Source organism: Solanum tuberosum, unplaced genomic scaffold, assembly GCF_000226075.1.
Source record: "Solanum tuberosum cultivar DM 1-3 516 R44 unplaced genomic scaffold, SolTub_3.0 scf00458, whole genome shotgun sequence".
Classification (NCBI taxonomy): domain Eukaryota; kingdom Viridiplantae; phylum Streptophyta; class Magnoliopsida; order Solanales; family Solanaceae; genus Solanum; species Solanum tuberosum.
This window is the reverse complement of record NW_006239378.1, coordinates 351,796-367,563: the sequence shown is the minus strand read 5'-3', so window position 1 is coordinate 367,563 and position 15,768 is coordinate 351,796. Positions and strand designations below refer to the sequence as shown.

Genomic DNA, 15,768 nt, shown 5'->3' with positions numbered 1-15,768 from the left:
TTCTCTCTTGTAGAAGCGATCTATGGGGAGGATTATAGCTTTCTTTTCGTTTTTCCTTTTCAAAATTAGTAATTTTTTCAAGTCATTTTTTTCATTCTATTTTTAAAATTAAATGGTAAAATATTTCACGGGCATAGATAGAAAACAAAAACCTTACGAATATTCTTGAAATTTGAAGAAACTTTTGTGTGTATGAGGAGATTTTGGGAGCGGAAATCATAGAAGAAATGGCAAAAGAAAGAAGATGAAGGAGAAGCAATGGCGGAAGAAAGAGGGAGGAAGAAGAGTGTGGGGCCCACAGTTAAAGTTAACGGTTGTTTTTATGTTTTCAGTTAGTTTTTAGGGTTAGAACCAAAATGATACTCTTTATATATACATAAAGGACTATTTGAATAAGATGGTATATATAAAGGACCAAAATAATTCAACACCTATATATGATGGACTATTTTGATCATTTTCTCCTTTCTTTGACAACCAAGAGTTATATGTTAATTCACTCTACTTCTTACACTGAGTTGATAGTTTAACGCCATTGATGTACCTCTTACTATTTAATCAAAAGTACTCTTGCCAACATAAAACTGGAAAGAGTTGTATCCTTGAGTACCAAATGTTACTCGATCGAATATGGTGCATCGCAATTCGCAAAGTAGGGCACACAAAAAGGAAGATTAGGAAAATAATAAAAGAGAATTATTTTAGGATATGCTGAGTAATTAGAATGCTCAAAGTCTACCGCTGTACCAAGGGTTATGCTCAAGCCACCTGCATAGGTGGCGGAGTTTATATATAAATATGAAGATGCTTATAACTTTTCCAAAAGTAACTTGAAAGAGCCATCTCGATGATGCTAACTGAAGCATGAGAACATCAACAAGAATAGGATCACTTATATAAGGGTTATGCTAAAGTCGTTTGGTAACATTAATTATAGATATAATCAAAATATTAGATTTCTAGAAATGAACAGTGCCAAGAAATCAGAAATTTGATTGTGCTGAAAAGGGAACCACATAGATACTCTGCCCAGATTTAGTTAATTGTTCACTCTTTGACTGGAATAAGATCATAAGCTAATGATGGTGATGCAAAAGCGACATTTCCTGGACAATCCAAAAGGGATATGGCTAAATTCAGAAGTATATATACATAGCATGGGCAGCAGACGACTAGTCTATGAACAAACTTTGTTCTAAAAGCAAAAAATAAAAGTGAATCTGCTTCTTGAACTAAAGAGCAAAATATCAACCAATTTAAGTTGTAAACAAGAATTTCAAGTCTGCTTCAGTTAGCTTTGCAAAGGCCTCTGAAGAGCCACCAATTGTCCTGCAATAACGATAGAAACTTAAGTATGTCGAGGTAAAAAAAGGAGAAATGTTTTGGTGTGTTTGGGAATGGAGAGAGACAGCGTATAGAAAGCAAATGTAAAACAGAAAGGTGCTCTGACATGTTTAGAAAATTATCATTGAGTTTATATCTGGAAATTATTTGAATCATTGAATGAGAAAATCATCAAATGGTTTTTCTCATCAATTATTTCTGAACTTTTTTTCTAATTATTGCACAGGGTGGAAGGGGTGAGGTAGCAAAAGAGCTAAATACAGTGGGACTGGGTAATATAAAAAATTATTATTGACACTGCCTAACAGCAGTATACGAATGAAGATGGCAGAACTATTTGGCTTGCAACAAGAGGAAGCAAAGAGCATACAACAGCCACACCAACTTCTACAGCTCCCAAATCTTGGCAAGATTTTATAACAACCACCAGACCCGACAGGCAGTCTGAGACACTTCAAACATACAAGCCAACTTGTCCAAGTAAAGCTCAACTTGACTGGCATTTTCCAATTTTCCGAAGAGAACTCAAGATATGATATCATTTTCCAAAGATAAATCAATAATTTGTGGAGAACACAAGATGTAGAATATGGCATTACAAGATATTCTGGCATGTAAAGTGATGTTGTTTACAACTAGGGAAGCAAGTTAGGACTTATGTAATGTGTCCAGACACTGAAGCAAGAAGCTAGTGAGCAACACAATAGGAAACAATTTGGAATTGAACCTATGAATTAGTGCAATTTTGTGAACCCCTTTGCCACTAGAGTAATTTTTTCCCTTAACACAAGGAAATTTCAGTAGTTTATATACAACCAAAAACCCTCGTTTTTCCTTATTCTGACTAGGACTTGAACCCCCTCGAAACCTAACTCCACCCTAGAGCAAGGAAGAAAGTGGGGCAGCTTCCAGCCGCTTTGAGATGGCCTTCTCTAGTTAGAATTAAACTGATGAGTGCCATCTCTCATAATTACTCTACTGCAAGGAAAATCATAGATGAAGAAGGAAGTTGCACAGTGATTTTACAAACAACTGTTATAGCAAAGAATTGATTGTGAAATCAGCACAGGGAAACAATGTAGATAAGTAGGATGAGCTGTAAATACACAAAGCGGAAGGGGAAGGGGAAGCTACTTGTGCATATATTTGAACCCTTGACCTACATGGTGGAAGATAATGATTCTCATCAAGAGTCACACCTAATAGTTACAGAATTTCAAAGAAAATTACTTCACAAAGATAATTTCTAGAAACTTCTCCAACAAATAATGCATTTGAAAATCACTTCAACTTACAACTAATCTCCTATTTCTTAGCAGAACACAAATACAACCATCTACTACAAGAAAAACTCACTTACCCTTCAAAAACAAGTTCCTTCTTCTCCTGTAACTTTAAGATCTTCTCTTCAACTGTATTTTCAATCACAAATCTCACAATCCTAGAAATGAGAAAAGAAAAAATAAGCTCCACTCAATGACATAAAAAGTACAAGAAATGCAAAACAGACCTGACGGGTTTATATTGCCCTATTCGATGAATTCGGTCTTGTGCTTGGCGCTCCACAGCAGGATTCCACCAAGGATCCATCATGAAAACCTAGCATAGGCAAGAGAAGCCACCTATCATGACATGAATTGGGCACTTATCCAACATATAGATACATGTGATAATGGTAATTAAGCTGGTTCTTCAAGTGAAGTCGGAATATGTTGAACGAATTATAACAGGAGATCTGGAAAATGTTACCACATCTGATCTAGACAGAAATGAATGAGACATCCTACCTGTGATGCAACCGTAAGATTGAGTGCAACACTTCCAGCTTTTAAGCTCATAAGAAATATCCGGCAATCTGGATCCTCAGTAAATTTGGTAACTGCTGCAGCTCTTGCGTCAATAGACATAGATCCGACTAATTGAACACAATTGATGCCCGACTGAAAAATACACAAGGTGAGCTTTTCTTGTTTTCAAAAATAAAGGAGGGAAAAGTAGGAAGGGAGCTAAGCTATCTTTTTCTCTTACCTTCTGAAGAGAATAGTGTATCAAATCCAAAAACGATGTGAACTGGCTGAAAACTATTCCTTTTGCAGAACCATCTCTTTCAATCATGAACCTAATTTCTTCCCTCTGGAATCAATAAAAACAAGCAATGAGAACCACTCGGGTACTTCATACACAACCTCTCACATTGAATCTCAAGATGGATCTTTGTATTGGATACTAAGTTTTGAGATGCCAATATAATTTCACTTTTATTAATCAATAGAAATGGAAGAAATATAAATTAAAGGTTGAAAAGTCTAATTAAAAAATATCACATCAAACTTGAGTTTGAGTATTTGAGTGAAATAAATGTTTGAAAACTGATGGTTGAACATAATACTACTAGGGAATTGATGTCAAATTCTAGTGTAGTCCAAATTCTAGTGTAGTTCCAATTAGAAAAGACTGTCACATAAATTGAAACAAAGAGAGTACCAAAATAATGGTGTTGTAGCTATACTACACAAAATAATAATAGAAGATTTAAAGATCAATCTGAATAGAAAATGATAAGAATGAGATTCCTCCATCTTTGCGCACTTCAAAGCGGGAAAATATTTACTCCATAAGCTTCAAATTATATGCCAAATTGAAACACTACTAAATTGACAAGAATATGTTGGTTAGCATCAATGCAAATACATAAATGTACAGCATCATAAGCTAATTCCAGTAATTAAGATGACTGTAAGCCCTACAATTATAAGTAGTGGCTCACTGCCTTTACATGACGTGGTATGACACCTGCATGCTGATTGTGAGAAGTTTAAAAATTACAATGCAAAGAAAAAAAACAGCTCGAGGAAAATATCATAGAGGAGAAGGTAATTTCATACCAAAGCATCTATTTTAGTGCTGGACTGGAAATCGTCTAGCTGAATTCTGTTCAGTATACTTGAGGATCTAAACCCTTTGAGAGTCTGTTTAGAATTCTGATCCACCATATCAATATTTACAGTGAAGTCAATTGTAAGTAGTTCAGAACACAGAGGGCATGGCACTTGTCTAACACTTGCAGCAAACTCTATCAAACACGTCTTGCAAAAGACATGCATGCAAGAAGTAACCTGCAACAATCAAGAAGGACTTTTAGCATGCCACCAGAAGAGTTTGATAAATGCTTTTAGGTATTCAAAGGATAATAAAAAACACACTCTGGAAAAAATGTTTTTGGTGCACTGGGAAAATGCTCCCCCAGATATTCATTAACTTCAAGAGGTTTCTGGCAAAATGGAAATAACAGATGGAGTAGCTGAAGATTCTCTTCCTTTTTTTTTTTTTTTTTTTGGGGGGGTGTGTGTATAAACTCACAGCTGGATCTTCTACTGCATCATGACATAAGCCACAAGGTTGCTCAACATTTCCAGAGTTTGCCATTTTAGCCAAAGCAGTAGTCGAGTACACCACAAGATAAGGATGATCAACTGCCTGCCGATTAAAGAAAAGACATCAATCAGACATTTACCGCATAAAAATTTGGCTGAAGATGGACCAGTAATAAAACACACACATGCATATTTTAGATAGTTGCCTACTTTATTACAAGTTTCAACTGATATTTTAAAGCCTGTTATTCAAGAGGCATGATTGGAAGATGCAAAAAGAAAAGTGAATACCAACAGCATGTAACAAGTGACAAAAACCGAAATGTATACCTGGGGTGAAGCATGATAAAGAAGGGAAGGCACTTCAAAATTATGTTCACAAAAGAGACTAGGACAACAAAACTTAAGAGCAAACGAATATGCTAAAATAACCTTTAGGGCTCATCAGATAAGCTGATTTACACATCAGATAAGTTCTGCAATCCAATCTATGCTCCAGTCTACACTTTGATAGAGTGCAGATTAATTTCGTGGTCCCTAAATTCCCATGACAAATTGTATTGACTATCCATTAAGCTATCATCCAAATACACATTCAACCATACTAAGTTAACCACTTCAAAAAATTTAAACAGCAAAAAAAAGCTATCATCCAAGTACGCATTCAACATTCCAAAGTTATCACTTCTAAAATTTAACAAAGCAAAAATAATGTAATACCAGAAGGGTTATAAAATTACACCAGAAAACGGGATAGGAAAAAAAGAGGTGAATATGAAAGAAGTTGCCGAGTATTAAAAAGAAAAAGTAAAGATTAAAGAGCTTGCACAACGTCTGCCTATGTATTTATACGAAATAAGTTGAAGAAAAACGAAGGAAAAGTAGCTGAATGTGAAAACATTTGCAAGGAAGAAAATCACATCGAGATTGTAGATAAAAAGGTGCAGAGTGTGCATGGTAGATCAAATTGAGAGGCAGATAATAACTAGTCAATCAGAACGAACAAGTATATGAATGAAGGTGTACATTACAATTATCAAGAACATTTTGGTTCCATGCATCTCAAGCATTTATACATCATCTTGGTACCTGCCGTAGGCGTGTAAGCAGCTCAAAAATGTGTGCATAGTTATTCATCAATGTTCCACCTTTAACATAACTGCAACAAAACACAACAGGGAAAAATATAATTAAAGCTAAAATTGTCTTTTATCTCTTTTTAACCTTTTGGCAAGGTAAAAATAATTAAGGAAAAAATTCACGGTGACAAAGAGAAGAGAAGAGAGAAGAAAGGTAAGGAGAAGAAATGAGAAAGGAAGAAAAAGAAACAAACTGACAGAGAGCAGACACAATGAGAGAGAAAGAGAGAGGGGAGGGGGGATAAATGCAATCAGATGATAGCAATATTTCATGATCTAACACATTGGATGGGAAATGAAAGCACGCGATCTTAATCATCAATATTACAAGAAATGGAAGCAATATGTTCCAGAACATACTCCAGGAGAGTAGTCAACACATAAGACAAGAAGACAAAATCAATCAGCCAGCCTCATGATACAACATCAATAGGGAAACACTACATAAGGGTGACACCAAACTGAGGAACCACAGACAAACAAGAACGGTCACCAAGAAAGAGAAGGTTGGAATAGCATATACAGGATAGATAGCATACGTATTAAATTGTGCCTGGCTTTTATTGTACAATGACGTGTAGTAGTCTTCTTCTATGACATCCAAAGAATCTTTTCTCAAAGTAACCTGAAACCATATACAACCAATAAATAAGCTGGAAAGAGAATATCAGATTAAATCAGACTACATTACTGCCCGACAAAACTTACAATTTTAAGAGGAAGAGCAAGATCAGCAGCTCTTCCTTTTTTACTACGCCTTAGTAGGATGCTTTTTAGAATTTTATGCTTCAAAAGGAACATCGCATCTCTACCACTCCCATAACTTCCTTCACGTTTTATAGGTGTAGCAATGTACTAGAAAGAGAAGATGCATCAATCTCACCATATCAGCACTATATTTATTTTTGGCAATAATAGAGCCTCAAAAGTTTGAATAATCAAATTTGTAGCTTACTCTGTTCCACCAGCAAAAGTGCCGTACTGATTTGTGGGGGCATTGTGGGCACTCGGATGTAGAGCTGCAAGACAAAAGTTATCAAAGGATATACAATATAAAAGGTTTCAGACGACAATTGCCGAAGAGCAAAAGGAAGAACAGATAAATTATAAATTAAATTTAGAGCAGCATACTTCTTTAACCCTAGGGGGTAGGTACAAAGATAGGTGAAGCATTACTACCTATAGTCAAGTGTTCTGCAATCACAGTCCTTGCAAAAGTAAAATGAGTAGGGTACTATTTGTAGGAAACGGACCTGTGCAAAAGTAAAGCATTTAATTAATCTCATAACACAAACATTTGGAAGACAATAACCAGCAAAAGTTGAACTTACAAGTGAATACAATTCTCCAACAAGATTCTGAATCGGAGTACCACTTAAGGCCCACTTATAAGAAGATTTCAAACTAAGAGTAGCTTTTGTCGTGTTGCAGCGCCTATCTTTTACATAATGAGCCTGTATCAGATAAGTGAAATGAGTTGAAACATTGCAGACAAGATTTTGTATCACATGCAATTATGAAATTCTGAACGCAGTGAGATGATTGGGACAGGCACACACTACAAATCAAATACAAGTATACAACAGCATTCAGTAGGAACCGAGAGAACAGAATGTTCAGATTCATTACAAGAATAGAAGATAGAAATCAAACCAAAATTGCAGATAATATTTCACATGAGCAATTGAGCATAACCATGAGCATCAGGATATTTTCGTTCATACTGCTAATTAAATGTCAATGAGCTGAAACATCCTAGAGGTAGGTAGGTACATTCATCTATTTTACTCAGCAGTTACAATAGTGTTTCCGCAGACTGCATAAACCATACAGTACTTCACATTCTAAGTCCTTAAGATAGCACTACAGATATCAATGTTCCTCACTCTTAAGCATTTGTAAATAACTTGATCATCTGTGAGGAAACTACTAGTATTTATATCAAATGAATCATTAGGAAACTAACCATTTTCACTCTCATATAATACTAACAAATAAAAACTATGACATAATGGTAATTGAAGAAAGCAACAACATATACAAGTACACATATGCAAAGGCTTGACTTACCTCATCCAAGATGATGCGATCCCACTTCACTGAATGCAAAATTGACTTCCTCTGTGGCAAATCTTGATTTACACTGGATGGATTATCCATAGAACCATCATTTTTTCCTTCTTCTGCCATGCTACTACGTTTCATGTACTTCCTACGACCCGTTTTCTTCATATCAGTCTCCGGGGTAGAACCTTCTTCCTGCACATTCGTCTCTGATTCCATATAATCTGTTATCTGCAAATAAGTCTCTGACTCAGTAGAATCTGTTTGCTGCATCAACAATTCCCCGTCAAGTTTTAACTTCTTCCTCTGCTTCTTTGACTGCTTGGCAGTTTTAACACCATCTGGTCCACAATACCTCTTCTGGTGAATGGGCAACTTTTCTTCATAATATGCTTTGCCACACCACTTGCACTTTTGTTTTGGCTGCATGACATATTTCCTATATTCAGCCTCAACAGTGGAGTATGTGGTGATGACAAAATCATATTCTTCAATATCGTGGCTAAGTTTCCTTCTGTTGGAACCATGATACACAAGAATTTTGTTGCTACCTTCAATGGTGCATCGATTGATCTCAGTAACCCACTGAAGGACAGCAACCATAGGACATAAGATAAGAGTGCCTTTTACTGCTGAGAGTTCCTGCTTAGTACTGGATGAAGATGACAATAAACTAGATTTGCTAATTGTTTTCCCTAGTTCCCGTTTAGCAAGCACAAGTGCTATCGCTTGGATGGTCTTCCCCATTCCCATCTCATCAGCAAGAATACCCCCTTTGGATGAAGATTCTTCTTGCTTAAGTGCCCAAAACAACCACTCTTTCTGGTACCTGAACAATGGCACAATCATATCTGATGATGGCTCCGCCGTTTCACACAAAAACTCATTCTGATTATCCAAATCATCTGCGAAGTGTTTCACAAGCCATTTGTCATATGTTTCTTCCCAAGTCTCCCACATTAAAGTTGGTCTGTCCTCTTGTTTCTTCTTGCGGTCTTTTTTCCTTTCTTCTATCCTTGCCTTCAATGCACGATACTCCCACTCTTTTTCAGTAACTACATCCATTTGTTCTTGTTTCACCATATTGAAAACTTCTGCTGTGTGAACAACTAACCAAAAATAGAAACATTACATTACTAAACAGCAAAGTTGACAATGCCATGGGCAGAAAAAATGCACCGCAAATATAGCAGTTGTTAAATCCCCTGACTTCTTTGTATGTTTACTTCTTTATATTTTTTAATGCCCCGAGTGAATATTCAGGCTTCGCCACTGGACAATGCAAATCATACCATGTTTCATATACAGGATAACACTAGCCTCTAGGTGTCATGCATCACTCAAATAAAGGTCATGAGAACAACTATGTAAAAAAACTTGGGAAATTTCACTTAGGTTACACTGTATATTGAGGCTCTGCTGAGGCAAAATATCACTTAAGTTACACTGTATATTGAGGCTTAGCTGAGGCATTTGACCCCAAGCAAAAAAAATCCAGCCAGATAACAGTCTATCAAAGATATTATGGCAGAAAAAAATATACACTAGGAAACACAAATACCTTCCTCATTTAAGCTTGGATTGTGCATCGAATCTGCAGACATGTCTCTATGATTATACTTGTCAGAGCTCGGTAACTCTAATCACCTATTTTTTTTGCAATCGAAGAACAAAACCGTCAAAACCTTCGATACAAGTTCATAAAACTTGCTTAGAAACAGCTCATATCATACACACACAAAAAAAACATGAACGATGAGAGAATCTCAATTTGGCTCTTTTGTTCCAAAACTTCCTCTCGGACAATCACCGGACGAAATCATTACAGTCGGCGATAAAAATCGGGAAACACAAAAATTTATAATCAACTAGAACGACTGATCATACATTCCTATCATAAAACTAACTTTTAAACAACAAAAATTGTACATAAATTGGACGGAAAAAAAACACGGAGGAGGAGTTCTCGTTGTTTACCGGAAAACGAAGAGCTTCCGATTCTCCGGCGAGAGCGAGGGGCCAAACGCTCAGCAGCAGTTGTTTCACTTTCTCTAGAAACAGAGAGAAGAGGGAACTGAGAAGTTGAGTAGCGGGAAAAATCTTTTATAAGGGAGAGAAATAGTACTTGAGAATCGCAAACGTTTTTTTCCCCTATTGACACAAGGTACACCAGCTTATGCCTGATGTATAAGCTAAAACAGCAAACGATGGCAGCATGGTGGGACCCAATTAGAACTGTAGTATAATTGTGAGACTCATAATTTATGCATGTAAATAATGGTGCGAGTTGCGAAAATAACGCTTCCTCTGGCAAACAAAACTTCCATTCACCAAATGCTTATTTTTGAATACTCATTTTTCTTCTTTCTTGGGAATTTTACTTGTGTTAAATAAAATTAAAAAAATATTAATTAAAAAAATCAATTTTTTTTAGTGTTTTGACCAATGTTATATTCTCTATTTTTTTTAATTTTTTGTTTAACCGATCAACTTAAATTTGGCGTGTTCTATTCAGATTTACTTAACTATAAATAGTCTTGTATCCCCAAATTAACTTGACTTATTTGATAGGGTAATTAATACGATTGATAGCTTAGGTGAAAATTCTAGTAAAACACGTCAAATTTAGGGAGGTTTAAATAATCAGTCATTTATTTTTGGGTCAAAAGTTTTTGAATTTATATAACCAGTTCCGATATTATGTATAAACTAGATTATCTTGTCGCTCACCATTCTTTAAAAAGAAAACGTTCAAATATGTCATCTATAGGGGTGTTTAGGGGTCGGGTTGGATCGATTATTGATCAAAATTAATCTAATTTAATTGATTTTTAAATTATCAAAACCAAATATAATTCGGTTCGATTCGGTTATTCGGTCATTAACCATACACAAAATATAAAAAATGATTCATTCAAAAGAGAGAAAAGACAACAATTCATTCAAAACGAAAAATAATAGTTAGAATGATTAACATTACAGAACTTTCGATCATTGAATTTACTGTGAATAAATCTTCAAAATTCACCATTTTGACCTAGAAGGAAGAGACAATGACATTCCTAGTCTCACCAAGAATTGCGATAGATACTCATATACATGAAACAAATAAGATAAATGTTCTCATCATGGGCGATTTAGCTTTCATAAATAAATTATAAATAAAATTTGTTGAAAACATTTATAAGATATATAAAATTATTTATAGAAATAATATATTATGCATGTACAATAATAAAATATATGTATATAATTTATTAGTTTGGTTATTTCTTCGGGTTTTTTAAACAAAACCAAATACTATCGGTTTTTGAAAATATAAAACCAAACCAAAATCCAAATAACATCAATTTATTTAATCGGTTTGGTACGTTTTTTTATCTAAACCATGAACACTTTAGTCATCAACCTTTGAGAAAAAACTCATTTATGTCATTCGTTAAAATTTGACTCATAATGACATGGATAAGTACTTAATTTAATGAAAAATGGTATATAGTTGAACCAAACTTTTAACGGGTGACATTGACATAGATGAACCTTTTTTCAAAGTTTCCATGACATAGATGAACCTTTTTTCAAAGTTCGATGACATATCTGAGCCTTTTCCATTCATTAGATATAGCCTATGATTGAATGAAAGCAGAGACCAAAGCTGCAATATATATTAACTTAATTATGCTTGTTTGACATAGATATTAATTCAATGCAACGCATTTCATGTAAGTCTCAACTTACAATTTATGCAACATTAGAGGAGCACCATATTTGGGTTGCATAGTTATTACAGACTGTGGAGCATGAGTGTACGAAGGAGATAGTTCAAACGCAAAGCGTTGCAGAATCATAGCCATAGCCATCTTCGCTTCTATCATGGCGAAGTTCAGTCCAATGCATATCCTAGGTCCCGCGCCAAATGGGAAAAACGTCATTTGGCCCTTTGTTGCCTTTGAGATGCCTTCACTGAATCTCTCTGGCTTGAACTCTGTTGCATCTTCGCCCCATATTTCCTTGTCATGATGCACTAAAATTGTTGGTAAAGACAGCATCACTCCTGCTGGTAAAGTTAGTTCCCCTAGCTTTGTTTTAGTTGTAATGGTTCGACCAAGTGCACTAGCCGGTGAATATAGCCTTAACGACTCGTGCAAAATCATTGTCACCTATTGTTAAAATGAGTTCAGCATTGAATTAGCATAGTAATAAGGAAATCAAGAACATAGAACCAAAGGCTGATGGAGCCTATGTCGAACGGGTTCAAATGAATCTAATATTTTCGACAAACGATATAAACACACACATACTCACTATTTGATTGGGCATGGAGTTAAATAGAAAAAAAGATTTTTAAAACTTGTGATCATAAACATTCCATGATATTTCTATGGCCATAAAAGTGTTCCATCAAGAGTAATTGGAAAGTTAAAGATTAAATGTGTCATTCTTTTCTGAACAAACTAAAAGAAAAGACCTTCACACAAAATAGAACAAAGGGAGAGTGTATAACAATGAGTTCAATGCAAAGAACCTAAGTTTAAATCCTTAATCCGACGCTAAATAAAAGTAACACCATGTGTTGCGGAGATATGGAAATTAAAAGGAAGGCAAACAAGCTAAAATAACTTACAACTTTCAAGCGAATTAATCCATCAAATTCTGGCATGCCATCTCCAAACACTTGCAAAACCTCTTCTCTAGCACGAACTTGCCAGTCTGGATGCCTGCTTAACAAAATCATAGTCCATACAAGCCATACAGAGGTTGTCTCTTGTCCAGCAACATAGAACAACTTACACTCCTCAATAACCTCTTTTATAGTCATACCAAAATTCTTGTTACCGTGTTGCTCGATTTCTTTAAAGTTGGATTCCAACAATATGCCTAATAAGTCATCAGTATTGGCCTCCCCTGCTTTCATCCCCTTCACTCTTTTTATCAATAATTCCCCTAATTGTTGCTTGAACTTCTCTCTCAATCTCCTTCATCCTTCTGTTTCTCTTAATTGGAAAGAACCTACATTATTTTAACACAACAAAACATGTATATCATCATCAAATAATCACTATTTTAAACTTCGTTTCCTGTTATATTTGGATATAGATACAGGGAAGAAGGGTTTAAGTTATATACACGCGTAAATAGTTTTTACTCTATCAATGTATTTTAACTTGTCATTGAAGGCGCTATAGAAACATCAAACATAGGTATTAGCGGCGTACAGATTCCACAAAAACTTGTCGATGATCCTATTTAAGGATGGATTAGCAACCATTACCAAAAAATATGTTAGCTAGGGACCATTTAGCAACAGATTAAATATGAACTTTGTAATACATACACTATGGAAAAACGACGTCGTATTACCTCCATCCCGGAATATATAAGGTGCGAGAAACTTCAATGACATGCTCAGCTTGTTCTTTTTGAAGCTCAAATATCTTTCGACCTTCTTCATAGTTGCTTCCAAAGGCTGTGCGAGAAATAACATCACTAGTCAATCTTTGAAGGTAAGGCCATATATCGAGTTCGGTGGATGATTCTTTCATTGAGACAGCCTCCTCCCATTGACTCACCATTTCACTGCAGCTCAAATGAACTGCGTGAAGCATATCCTACACATTTTCAAACAACTCATTAATACAAATTAAACCAACTGCATCTTGTAGAAATATTGTCTCCTAAAAAAACTTTGGCCATATTTGCAAGCTAGAGGGAAAACAAAATGAAAGCAGAGTCGATATCATAATTCATAAATTTGTGATAAATGGAGAGTTACTCAAACGGTAAGCACCCCTCACCTCTAACCTAGGATTGTGGGTTCGACTCACCAAAGGAACGAAAAGGAGGGGAGCTTATAGAGGGGGGTAATGATATCGTGAATTTGTGATGATCAATACAAGTGAAGTAATTTTTGTTTATACTGTTATGGAGATGAGGTTTTTTGTTGCATATTGTGTGACTATCTTATTCAAAAGCTTAAACTGTTAATAATTGAACACACCAAGAAACCAAGGAAATTCAACATCTACTATACATACGTAAAAATAAACAAATTTAACATTTCAACAAAGGGGATCCAAATGAACCCCTTCTGCCCCCCTAGCTTCGGCCCTACGTGAAAATATATTATGCTTTTGGGAGGGAGAGGAATGAAAAAATACCTTTATCTTCTCCATATGGAAAGCAGGATTGAGAATTTTCCTATGCTTTGCCCATTTATCCTCTTCATAGCTTAGAATTCCTTGTGCCAGCAACCTAATCAGTGGAGTTGATTTTGGCTTTTGATAGAGAGCATGTTTGTTAAACACATCCCTTATTACCTCAGGGTTCCCAACAATTACCAAAGGCTTTGGCCCAATCCATATAAAACAGTTTTTACCTGTAAAATATTGCAAGTCCAATAATTCTTAGCTCAACTTTTCTTACTTTCCACAAGTATAGAAAGATGCAGAGTTAGAATTTGAAATTTATAGCTAGATTCTCGTAATACTTGTTGGATTTGAAACTAAATGTAGCTGAGTCATTGGATCATGTTGTGGGCAGGTAAGCACTCCTCTATCCTTACCTCGCGTTTGGTCATAGATTTTGGATCAAAACTTTTGAAAAATTATCTGTTTGACCATAGATTTGAAACAAACTTTGAAAATCTATGTCCAAGTTCCAAAAACTGGTGGAAAAGTTTCACTTTCAGTCACAAAATATCAACAATTTCCGAGTAAAACAACTTGAAGTTCAAAAAATCATAACTTAAAAAACTGAATTCTCAAGCTTCAACTTCAAAATCTATGGTCAAACAAGAGCTTAATCAAAGATCTCGAGTTTGGGCTTTGAAATGAAAGTACACTTTACTCCAGATGTGAATTCGAACTAATCAACCCTAAAACAGATGCATGAGAAAACCACATGAAAAGAAAACAAAAAATTACCGTATTTTTTGATTGTTTGAACGAAATAAGGGAGAATTCTGGGTGTTAAGTCATCATCAGAGACATTCAATGGTTTGGACTCAGCATCTTCAATGCTTTTAGACAGCTCTTTGATGTCTCCATAAATCAATTTGTAAGAGTTCCCTTTGAGACCTTGTTTTCTAAGGCATTTCTCCAATTTCCTTGGCCTAAAACCATGCCCAGTCCAACAACCTCCATGCATATATTACAAAGGTAATTGCTAATAAAAATAAGGCTAAGAAATAGTAAGCAAGAATCTCCATTACTTTATGTTTCCTTCCCCCTATAAGGAATTCAATGTGTTATATATAATATTGTGTTTGAAGTTTTAATACTCCCTCTTGTGAAAAATTAAAATTGACTTTTTGAAGGTACAAAAAATATCTTTGATATTTGGTAGAACTCTCTAGAATTTTGTAGAGTTTGATATTTTACTTAAGAAAACTTTAGATGTTCGAGATAATTAGATATTTATAGTAAAGTATAGAAATATCTAGATTTTTGTTACATAGTTAGAAGATAAAGATATCTAGATATTTCTTGTAGATGTATCTAGAATAATTTCTAGAAGCATCCCTATACAATATAAATATTTATTGTAGAGTAACTCAACCCAAATCAATTAATCTTCGTCCATAATAAAGTTCTCCTATCCAAAATAGTACTCTCTTCTTTTTAACTTCCTTTTCCTTAGTTGAATTTTCTGATCTTAGTTAACGATTTTGGGCTAGCAGAAGATTTTCCGGTTATAGATTTCTTCTGCTATTCTCTACACCTCTGTCCACTTTATTTTTTATGTTGCGCTTTTCGAAAGTTAATTTGACTAATTTTCAAAGTTAAATTAGATTACAAGGGTGTTTGAATTGACTTAACAGTTGATCAAACCTACTTTTAAGTCCGTTT

At 35.0% G+C, this 15,768-nt stretch overlaps 1 protein-coding gene and 1 pseudogene across 1 annotated transcript; both read right to left on the bottom strand.

Moving 5' to 3' along the window:
• Nucleotides 1–991: 991 nt before the first annotated feature.
• LOC102598459 (DNA repair protein RAD16-like) lies at nt 992–9,978 on the bottom strand. The gene is made up of 17 exons (XM_006363702.2): nt 9,899–9,978; nt 9,483–9,568; nt 8,067–9,030; nt 7,928–7,976; nt 7,189–7,311; nt 7,034–7,110; nt 6,813–6,876; nt 6,566–6,712; nt 6,397–6,482; nt 5,808–5,877; nt 4,705–4,821; nt 4,230–4,460; nt 3,373–3,477; nt 3,132–3,284; nt 2,855–2,943; nt 2,705–2,785; nt 992–1,329 (listed from the first exon to the last, which is right to left on the bottom strand). The coding sequence occupies exons 2-17, from the start codon at nt 9,523–9,525 to the stop codon at nt 1,257–1,259; spliced, it is 2,472 nt and encodes an 823-aa protein (XP_006363764.1). The 5' UTR covers nt 9,526–9,568; nt 9,899–9,978; the 3' UTR covers nt 992–1,256.
• A 1,622-nt stretch (nt 9,979–11,600) lies between these two features.
• LOC102598130 (cytochrome P450 CYP72A219-like) lies at nt 11,601–15,137 on the bottom strand (annotated as a pseudogene).
• Between the last annotated feature and the right edge of the window lie 631 nt (nt 15,138–15,768).

Bases quoted from the DNA above. Each gene is read 5' to 3' on its own strand.
- LOC102598459 (XM_006363702.2), bottom strand. From the start codon at position 9,525: ATGTCTGCAGATTCGATGCACAATCCAAGCTTAAATGAGGAAG. The intron at 6,483-6,565 runs GTAAGTTTTGTC...ATATGGTTTCAG, and splicing joins TTGCTCTTCCTCTTAAAATT to GTTACTTTGAGAAAAGATTC. The intron at 4,822-5,807 runs GTACCAAGATGA...TTTAATCGGCAG, and splicing joins TGCTTACACGCCTACGGCAG to GCAGTTGATCATCCTTATCT.